At 41.3% G+C, this 10,959-nt stretch overlaps 1 protein-coding gene across 1 annotated transcript; it reads left to right on the top strand.

Moving 5' to 3' along the window:
* The first annotated feature begins 1,634 nt into the window (after window positions 1–1,634).
* Window positions 1,635–10,534, top strand: fbxo28 (F-box protein 28). The gene is made up of 5 exons (XM_069658599.1): window positions 1,635–1,823; window positions 3,680–3,789; window positions 4,668–4,806; window positions 5,415–5,610; window positions 7,060–10,534. Exons 1-5 carry the CDS (start codon window positions 1,635–1,637, stop codon window positions 7,569–7,571), a joined length of 1,146 nt encoding a protein of 381 aa, XP_069514700.1. The 3' UTR covers window positions 7,572–10,534.
* The last annotated feature ends 425 nt before the right edge of the window (window positions 10,535–10,959 follow it).

Here is a 10,959-nt window from a genome sequence, read left to right on the forward strand (position 1 = left end):
AAAAGTCACCTATCAGTTGTCTGCCTGAAGGCCAAGGGCTCTAAGTGGTATCATCAACATGTGAATCATAAGCACCAGTAGAGTCTGCTGAACGCAGTTGTGTCTGCAGCAGATTTAAATAGTGCTCACATGTGGTGTGCTAGATACACTTCTGCTCCCATTTAACAGTAGAGTAGAAGTGGTAGTTCTACTGGTAGCAATGCTGCCGTTGCTTTGAAGCTTCTGCTGCCAAAAGCGTAAATCTTTTTGCTTTAATAGCTCAGCTACTACCACCAGCACGAGTGTGCCAACAATTTAATGGAATAATTAAGGAATAAATGAATGGGTTTGAAGGTTTTTGACTCCAATTATAACTTTATTTAATACAACGTTATATTTTTTAAGTTTTAATTGGATTTGAAAAGTTATAATAGATTTATATATAATAGATAGAATGTAAAAGTTGAGAGACTGTTGAAATTTGGACATGCCATTCATTCTAAGGTGAATTATCCTTGAAAACCTTGAATATTTTGGAAAGTATGTACGAAATGAAAATGTTTAATATATTTCTGGATTTCCTGAATGAGCGGAATATTATTAATTTGATGTTTGAATGTTGTTTCTAAGTTGAAAAACAAGGTACCAGTTAAGTAGTACCAGTTAATCTTTTAACGGCTCCTTTAAGTGAATGAGGGTCGACCCCCATCAGAGGGCATATTATTTTGGTAAATCAATACATGGCATAGTAGACGGTTGATTGTATAACATATTTGTTAAATAAAAGGCTACTAAGAGCCAAACATGATCACTTTTGTGTATTTCTTAATTTCTTGCAACAAATAACACATTATACAACAGTTAGTTCCAACCAAGTTTTCTGATTGGACAAGAGGCATTCTACAGTATGTACTGATATAGAGCACAACATCAACAGGACTTTTTACTCTGTGAATCACTCCGCCTCAGACAGTTGTTCTGAATACTGTTAATTAACATTACAGCAGACTGTGTACGTTGAGACTGATCAAGCCGGTACCACTGAATCACACACAGACTCTTAATTCACTGGTTGCTTGTTCAATTAAAACATACAAATAAATGTACATCACACAAAGTAGCTGCTCTGTGGTAACCTGTAGACACAGAATGCAGGAGAATGTTGGTGGAGCGAAAATTATCTGTTGATTATTACTTTTTACTTCTATTTGCCGCTTGTATAGCTGTTGTATATGTCAAAACATTGCTTAGTCTGAATAAACTTAATAAGCCAGAAGTGGTAGGCTACTTAAAGAGCAGTTTGGGAGCCGTGAGCTAGCTTTGCTGAGCTGAGCCAAATTATCTTTTTCAGGATTCCAGAAACTAGTTATATTAAACTATTCAGTTCATAAAGAGTAAAGTAACGCCTCATCTATGTTTAATGCTACACATAGTTGCACATAGTTCAGTTTTTTTTCCTTCTAGTTCTTATCGGTTTTGAAGAGTTTTTCTTCCATAACATGCTAAAGATGAGACACTTTGAGACAATGAATTATCTTAATTGTAATTCCTAGTATCTGTTCTTTAAAACTTTTATCCCGGTATTTCACTTGGGGAGAAATGCACGCTAACTCCCATTTGAAACGTCACTTCCGCCTCCTCCTTAGCTAAGCAAGATGGCGGCCATGGTAGATAGAGTTGATGGATGTGTTGGGTCCTTGGACTCAGATGCGGTGTCACCGAGACAGTCTACCCCTCCACCGGATCAGCCTCACCAGAACAACCCGCTGTTAGGACTACCTATCGTGGCCATTGAGACTATTCTCAATTTCCTGTCTTACGATGAAATCAGCCTGCTGCGCTCGGTAAGGAGAACAAAACAAGCCAACCAGAAGGGGAACAAAGCTTAATCTAGTTATATGCATTGCTTATCTTTGGATGTTAGTTTTTCCCCAAGTCTTTATAAAAAGATATTTTGGAAGGTATTTAAAGCCGGTGTTTAATGCATGTGCAGCCATGGCCTCCGCACTGCTTATTGTGCTATTATCTAATTAGCAGGGCAGCCTAGCCAAGCAGAGACTGGAATACATGACACATCACAAATACACTAAAAGATGAATGCCGATATGAGAACGGTTCTGGGTATTTTTTTAAACCCCGAATGGATGTTCCCACCCTTCAGACATTACCAATCCTTTTTGGATATTTAATTTGGCGTTAGGTTACCTGATAAGAAGTCATTGGGTAGTTCTGGATGTGCTTCTCACTGCAGCACTCCCCCCAGTCCTTTCACATAATTCTGCCAGCCTTGTTTGCAAAGCTTGGAGGTTTTGCTTTCATACAAGATCAAGTAGACTTTGTTGGAACATCATTGTTGCTTATTGCAGCTTTTTGCTATGCAAACTTGTCAGCTTCGGTCTTAGCCTTCTATGTAATACTTGATTGCATGGACGTATAAAGGACAAATGGACTCCTGGGAACAGACAGGTAGAACCCCTCTCCGAACTACCTTTAAAGTTACTCAAGACGGAGACACTAAGAGGGCTTAGGGTGTGCCTGATTTCTTTAAACACCTGGGCCTGTGCCTTGTAGGGCTGCGGTTCTGCATATCAGACTTTTGCACTTTTGAGTCCCCAAAACAATTGTCATAAACCCCTTTCCCACTGGTAAATAAACCCACTAACACCCGGCTTTTCTGCTTGGTGGGAAAGGCTAGAATCTGCATTCAGACCCAGGTTAAATGACTCTGCTGTAGACCCGGGTAATTATCGCCTCGGCTCTGATCGGCATTAATGGGAACACAAAACCTGTGCCGACTTGCTCATCTCCTACCCCTTTCCGGCGTGACGCTATGCTCCGTCTGTAACTTCTGCAACTCTTTGTCATCTCAATTACAAATTATGCCCGTCTCCGTCTAGGCAGCACTCGAACATCGTTCCAAATTTGTCAGCACCAAGTTTGATAAACAGACTGAATGAGTAATAAATACACTAAAGACCTAACCACTGTAACATCTTCACTGCTAACTAACCCTGTTTCGGGCGTGTTTGTGGCGTCAGATGGTGACGCAGCAAAAGAGACCAACAAGAGTATACTCCACTGGCAATAGGAAAAGAGACAATCGGCATTTATTAGCGGGTCTTCCCGGCTCTGAAAAACCATGTCAACGCGCTAATTTCGGTGGGAAAAGGGTATTACAGGAGTATGAAACTGTCCCCCTATACCAGAAAAGATTTTCTCTGGTGAACACTGAATATAACTTTTAGCTGCTACTTCTCGAAATGTCTCGAGAATGTTTTTTAATCAAAACAAACATGGTAAGTGAGGATTGCACTTACACCTTATGAGATGGGGTTGTATATTCCACACTCAAGGGAACAGTTTTGCAGTGGGACTTGAGGAGAGAAAAGTAAACATATCTTCAAGGCATCAAGAAAGTCGAAGTGGCTTCTGGTGAAATAAAAACCACCAAGGTATTAAATGTAAAAATGATGTACCTAAGACCAGAGGCACTGTCCCCAAACCAAAGCTACAGTTGTTTGAACCCATATCAGGCAAATATCCTTCTGATCAAGTGGCCTTATTAACATGCTAAACTCTGCCATCTACACAGGAAGTTCTCTGTTGCTGGAAGCAGAAGTAAACACTGTTTCGGTCATGTACAAACTTATAAAACACAGTACCTGTTGTTAACATGTTTTTGCTTGTCTGTTTTCTCCAGGTGTGTAAGCGCATGGACATGATCTGCCAGCGTGTCCTGAATCAGGGCTTCCTGAAGGTAGAGCGTTACCACAGTCTGTGCCAGAGGCAAGTCAAAGCCCAGCTGCCCAGGTGAGTATCACAACAGCACAGAAATGTTCACTGCTGTTGAAGGTTAGCGACACACTGTTAAATAACATAGTGGCATCGCTCATTCATTTCTGAAGGGGCATTTTGATAACAGGATTTCACTTTGTCTTATAATGTTTGTCAAATGTGGGTCTTTGGGCCCCTTGTGGCTAGTAATATTATTGCAGCAATCAGAAGAAGATTTCTGAAATCAATAGAAGTAACTGTTATAGTAACATCAATATGATGCACTCTTACATATTCTGTTTCCCATAAAAGATATCCTTATTAGATTATACAAGAAACGTATTGCGCTTGTAATGTGCATTTCTGTGGACTAAGGCTGAAAGCACTCTAACAAGTCTTGTGCTGAGTGTACAACTTGTCTGCACTTGCTGTGTAGTGAAAGCAGCCTTCAGCTTCAGTCCTCTCTGCACTGGATGTGTTCATCCACAGCACTGCTTGCACCTAGACCATAATGTAGGCTATGAGCTTACAGCTTGGGGCTGCTTTTGGTGGCAGATTGGCCTGTAAAGGTTACAACTGAATGTTACGGGCTGTTTTTCTGCATTCAACCGAAGCCTGCTGATTCTGATTCTGCTGGTCAATACTACTCAGACTAGGGATACCGCAGTTTCATGCAGACTCTGTAAATGGAGAAAAGAAATTATACAAATATTAAAAAATCTAATTTCTAGCCCCCAGAATACTTGAATGCTTTTGGAACTGTGTCTATCTATATTCAACATTACTTCAACGATTTATATCATATCATGCCGACAGTGGCATAATATGATATAAATTTATTTTTAAATAAAGGTTGTTAGTTGATAACCAGTGAAATGTTCTTAACCAGTTTGTTTCTAATGAATTGCCTCTAGGCGAGAATCAGAGAGGAGAAACCATTCCCTGGCCCGTCACGCTGACATCCTGGCTGCCGTAGAGACTCGCCTCTCTCTGCTCAACATGACCTTCATGAAATATGTCGACTCTAACCTCTGCTGCTTCATCCCAGGAAAGGTTAGCTCTGCTACTGCTGGTCCACACATTTATTTTATACTATGTTGTGATGTAAAGTTTGGCCCTGTGTAGAGCACAATAATAAAACATTTTGTCATTTGAATTATTATAAATGCCAGGTTACTTTTTTTAATTTATAAAGATTTTTCCTTAACATGTGCACCTTCATGTTCAGGTCGTAGCTCTTTATAATCATCAGGTTATTTACCAGGATTTATGTGTCAAACTGACGTGAGGGAACACATTGTTTGATAGAGGGACTAACAGAGCGACAGCAATCTGCATTAGACAGGATGTGAAATCTGCATGTTGACTTACAGACAGACAAATGTGTGAGGATTTTCACACGGAGGCAAGCTTTTCAGCTGCCCAAACATTTCTTTAAGAGACACCAAGGCTCCAAACCTCTATAGTATGTTGCAGTGTGCAAAAGTTTACTATAAATAAGCCTGTGTTTGTGTATAATATGTGCCGGACCTGGCCAGCAGAGGGCTCATAGAGATGTAAAAGAGGGACGTGACAGAGACGTAATAGTATAACTCCTGTTTGTTGTCTGGTTTCCTGACTCATATGTGATGTCCTTATTGTTGGCTGTTTTGTGTTGTCAGGTTATAGATGAGATTTATCGCGTGCTGCGCTACGTGAACTCAACTCGAGCCCCCCAGCGAGCTCATGAGGTCCTACAGGAACTGAGGGACATTTCCTCCATGGCCATGGAGTACTTCGATGAGAAGATTGTCCCCATCTTGAAGAAGAAGCTGCCGGGGGCTGACCTGTCTGGCCGCCTCATTGGCTCGGCACCAGGTAACGTTAACTCCATTATGCTGGCTCATAAAGTTGAGAAGAAAAACTCCCCTAGCTTCATGCAAAGCAGCTGTCAATAAAACAATTACAATATGTAACTGAAATGGCATCTCTAGCAGTTTTCACCCACTCATGCACATACTCAACTCTGATGGCAGCGAGCTACCTTACAATATGCTAGCCTGACCATTTGCAAATAGTTGAGGTTCACTCTAATGTGTGGACAGGAGGAGTTGGAAAACTTTATTGTGAACTACATAGATTATGATTTCTCCACCTACAACTGTTCCTGTAGACAGGAGGGAAAGTGTATCTTTGTGTGGCTGAGCCAGTAAACCCCCCGACAACCAGAGAGCACAATTTCAATTTTAACAGCATGAAAGCCAGGCTCTCGGTTTTTGTAACAAAACACAGCTGGAGTCAAGAAATGTAACAGCCACCTCACTCGTGGTTACGTCTATAAACCAGCGCAAAAATGACAATTACCAACATATACAACATATGTTCTGAACAGACACATTGAAAACACTGACAAATTATGTTTTGCATTTTGGAACATAAAAAGCAAACTTAACAACCTAAACTACTCAGTCAGCACTAGGCGGCAGGCATGATGGGAAATGAGGAAGTCCCTATTGCTGCCAGAGTGCGCGTCACAGCTGAGCAGAGCAGCACACACAGCGAAGGGAAGCATTATCTTTCCCACACAGAACGAAACATTGTGAACAACAAACTCACAGTAGAAGAAAGAAAAAAAAGAAAAGCTTGCTTTCAGAGCACTCAGTTTTAAGTTCGATCGTAACGAAGGTGCAGGAGCTTTAAGCTTTATTGTCTGCTAGTTTAGCAGCTGTTACATTCTAAATAAGCTTACACGTCTACACCTCCGTACAACCCTGCAGGAAGATACAGGGTTTTGTTTTAATAAGCCATCGTTGTGCTGCTGCCAGGTGTGTGCGTCTGTCTACTCCGCCTTCTGTCACACCTGCAGCTCCTTACAGCGGTGAGACACGCTCGCGCAGACTGTTTCATCACATCACAACACATCATTCACAGAACGGCAAATGAAGGCGTTTTGTGAAGTCCCTTTCACGTCTCATAAAGATGTTAAAGTAACAATGTTACAGTGTTCCAGACAGATAGAGAGCAGAGCACAGAGACAGCCATGTCACATTGATGCTACGTTTTGATTGAGTCCCGACCTGCGGACTGTTGGCTGAGCTCCAGACCTCTGCCCCGCGATAGACAGTCCATAGATCGTCCAAAATGCCCCAAACAGAGCAGAATAATAAGAATAGAAACACAGACGGAGGGCAGATCCTCTGCAGATACAGACACCAGCTCACACTTCTCCTGGATTATGATGTTGATTAAGAGGGAATATTTAATTATTAAAGCCAAAAACATTGAGCAATAAAATGATGTTGACCTCCTTCTGTCCTGTCCGCTCAGTGGCAGGTCCATCGACCTCCCTAACCACCATGTCCCTGCTGGCCAAGAACACGCCGTCGCGCTCTGAGATGACCAAGGTGCAGCAGCAGGTGAAGGTGAACGGGGCTTCGATGACAGTACTGCGGAGGGAGATGCAGGAAATTCGTGTCAAGCAGCTGGAGCAGCAGAAGCAGCTGCAGGACCAGGAGCAGAAGCTGCTGGAACAGACCCAGGTAATTGGTGAGCAGAACGCCCGCCTCGCCGAGCTGGAACACAAGCTCCGTGAACTGATGGACAGTAGTGCCGCTGCTATGGGAGGACCCAGGCCGGGCACAGCTGTCCCCTCCACATCCAGCAGCGCTGCTGTGTCTTCCACTGTTGCCAGCACGTCTGGTACTGTGTTGGCAAGTGGCAGCGTGGCTGCAGCCTCTCTACCCAGAGAGGCAGAGAGCGAGGGAGGGTCATCACTCAAACGCACCAGAAAGAGCTCAGACCTTCCACGACAGTCCAAACGGCTGCGCAGCAAGAAATAAGAGACTCCGAGTGTCATTTAGTTGAAGTTTTGTTTTTGGTTTTGAAGTCTGATACCCTGAAACCCCCCACCCCCACCATCCTCCCACACAAACACACACACACGTGAAATGACTCGCTGCTGTCCACAGCTAAACAACTGAGCCCAGTACGTCATCAGGATTTTGCACAACAAAAACTGGGAAGGCAGTTGATTGTCAGTTACTTATAGAGGATTGTTCAACTCTGGTGTTATTGTACATTTTTCCTATTTCAAACAAGTCCCATGAAAAGACCAGAACCAGTTATTATGTGTTAGTCTGCCTCACACTGCTTTTCCTGTCTGTTTCCTAAAGCACTTGATCACTCTAGTTTTTAACAAATGTTGCTCACAGAAGGAAACAGTAAATTTGTTGCAAACTATTTTCATCGGTGGATGAATAGACATTTGGTGCTCTCTGGCTTCTTGCATATTAAGAACAGTGTCTGGATCTCTTTCGTTTCTAAAGTGAACAACAATGAAGTTCTACAATTCAAAGGAGAAAGATATGTCAGGCTTTGGGATCACACACAATACTTATTAGTAGATACTGTACATTCAGTGTTGGTTTGTCTCTGCACATGGGATTTGTTGAATAGAAGAAAAAGTATAGTATATCACCAGACTCATCATTACGAGGCTTCTTAGCTCCTTAATCCAATCAGACTATAGGCAGATGGTTTGCCATTTGCAGCTTAGAAGACTATTTATTGAAGCTTACATTAAAATAGCTTTACAGCTTTTTAATGTAGATAATTTTCTAAGAGGCTCATATTTTTGCAAAAAAAATGTGGTTTGTCCAAACTGAAAAAACAGATTCTTGAAAAATAGTTAGACAGAAAGAGTCGGTCTTAACTAGAGAGATGAGCGGCTTTAAATTGCCAGGTAGAATAATCCAACCTAATTGCAGTTTCAAATAATTATTCACATGGGTAAGAGGTCTAAATTTAAAAGCATTCATTTCATCAGCTTCGGTTAAGTGCAATAAAATTTTTAGAAGTACTTCATATTCTTTGCTAGTAGTCTGGTTGGTCCATCCAAAACTTCTGTTCAGGTCAGTTCAACTCAGTCTAATTAATTCTTGAATCACCTGAAAGAGATCTTAAAGAAGGAAAAAGACAGTGTTTGGGTAGCATCAGTGAAAGAGTCACCTGCTGACTCTTGCCTTCACTGCCTGGCAGAGTGCAAAGCATGAGGTAGATGTTAAGTGTGAAGGGATTTCCATTTCCATTCCACTGTGCCTCAGCAACCACTGATAGATATTGTCCTCTGATCCTCAGAAATGCAGCAGTGATAATGAGACCCACAGTTCTGCTGTGTGTGAAAATAATCGTGTCTGAAAGGTTCAGGCGAGAGCTGGCTGTTTTTAGCTCTTTGTCTGAAAGCACCTGATGTTCAAGCTCATCCTTTACACGATTTGTAGAAACTAAAAAAGCAATATTTGGCACCTATACATGGAGGATTATACATGTGTTATACATATTTCCCCTGTTTAACAACACAACATACAGCTAATTATAGCGGATTATCTTACTAAGTACAAAGTTACGCAAGACATGACTTTCCTTAAATTTCAAACTATGACAAACAGGGCAGGCGTCCTAGAAAACATTTTCAAATTCATCTTCTGCTCTCTGCCCGAATCAGTTAATTGGGGAAATAGACCTTGCAGTTGCACAATCATGCTTCATTTGATACCATCAAGTCCAAACTGAAATTATGAGTCTTGAGTCGGACAAAATATAGTCAATAAAAATAACAAATCTCATGATCTTCATCAGGAGATAGGGAGGGAGATTTCCCTGAGTTAAGATTATTTTGTCAAATTAACATTTGCTTTAAGTAAGTAGCTAGCTTTTTCTAACACTTTCAACCACATCTCTCAGTCTGCGCTGATAAAGACCTTAAGGTGGGGTCGATAGCCGTAAACAAAGACGGGGACCTTGATTTCATTTTTTCACAAAGCTTCTGTTTCCAGTTTCACAGAATGATCCAGACCTGAAGATTCACCTCCTAGCCCTTTCCAGAGCTTTCAGCTGCATGTGATAGCCCTCGGAACCAGCTCTGATACTCTGATATGTTTTGGAGCCTCTGGAGACAGAATCAGATCATCATGTAAAGTGTTGACATGATCAAGTCTAGGGTTGCTCAAACAGATTTTCCCTGACTAATAATTGCAACAAATGGAAACAGAAAAACACTCTAGTGCCATGCAGACTTTTATTTTTTCTCTTGTGTAGAGATAAGTCTCTGTGACCTCTGCCTCCACCCTAAAACAAGAAGTGAATGGAATTTAGCCACCCTGGGAAAGTGAGAAGATGCATTGTGTCCTCTCTTCCATGTTGTATAAGCCCAGTGAAGTATAGAACTACCAGAACTTCTGACTTGTTTGCAGTGACAGTAGAGGGGTGCTGCAAAGTAATATGTTTGTGCTGAACAGAGTGGCTCAGAGTGAGATAAGTTTCCACAGCTGTTTAAATAGCGGCGTCTCAGCTCCCCTGTACGCCGTTAATCTTCTCCTCTCCTGTTCAAACTTGTCTTTTGCCTTGTGAGGCTAGGTTAGCTGTGAGCCCATATTGTGGCTGCCCTTTTCTTTGTTTGAAGCTTTCTGTTGTTTGGATGAACTGAACCACTCATGGCATGAACTTTTGGTAAAGAAATTTTGGATATGCAGTTCACATCTTGGTGAACACCCGCGTGTATTATGACACTGGTCAGATAAACACAAAAAGATGTAATCTAGTGGCTTAATTTGAGACTGCGTCTCAGTTTAGGAAATTGTACTGTAATCTTCATGTACTTTTAAGTGTAGATTGTGAATGATTTCATGTATGTATACCAAGAAAACTATCTTTTGAGTTGGCCGACTTGGGGCTAACTGTACGGTTTTGTTGCTCACATTACTGTTACAAATGTAAAAATCAAACTTATTAAAGTTTGACTTAACTTACCCACATATCTCTGTTTTTTTTAACATCCTATAAAGTAATGTTATTGTTTAGGATATAGTATTAACAGAAGTATCACAACAATTTACTTTGCAAGTTTAAAACGGTGGACTTTCAAGACACATTAAAACAAGACTATCAGTCTATAGCTATGTTTTAGGTTTAGTGAATTTTTGGTGGTCGTATAATACCATATAGCATCCTCACCATCTTACTGCGTTAGGTTGCTACTATTAGTGGTAGACAAATTGCAATTGAGGCTGATGGGAAGGTAATTAAAGCAAGGGACTGGACAAAAATAAAATTAGTCTTGATATTGGAGTTATGCTCATACTGAGTTGTCATCCTTAGTGGAATGTAGATGTCTTGTAGCAAATGTATGGTTATCCAAAAAACTGTTGTGCAGACATTGTGCAGACTGTG

Source organism: Semicossyphus pulcher, unplaced genomic scaffold (assembly GCF_022749685.1).
Source record: "Semicossyphus pulcher isolate SPU_LCO1_2020_fin unplaced genomic scaffold, fSemPul1.0.p SCAF_12, whole genome shotgun sequence".
NCBI lineage: Eukaryota > Metazoa > Chordata > Actinopteri > Labriformes > Labridae > Semicossyphus > Semicossyphus pulcher.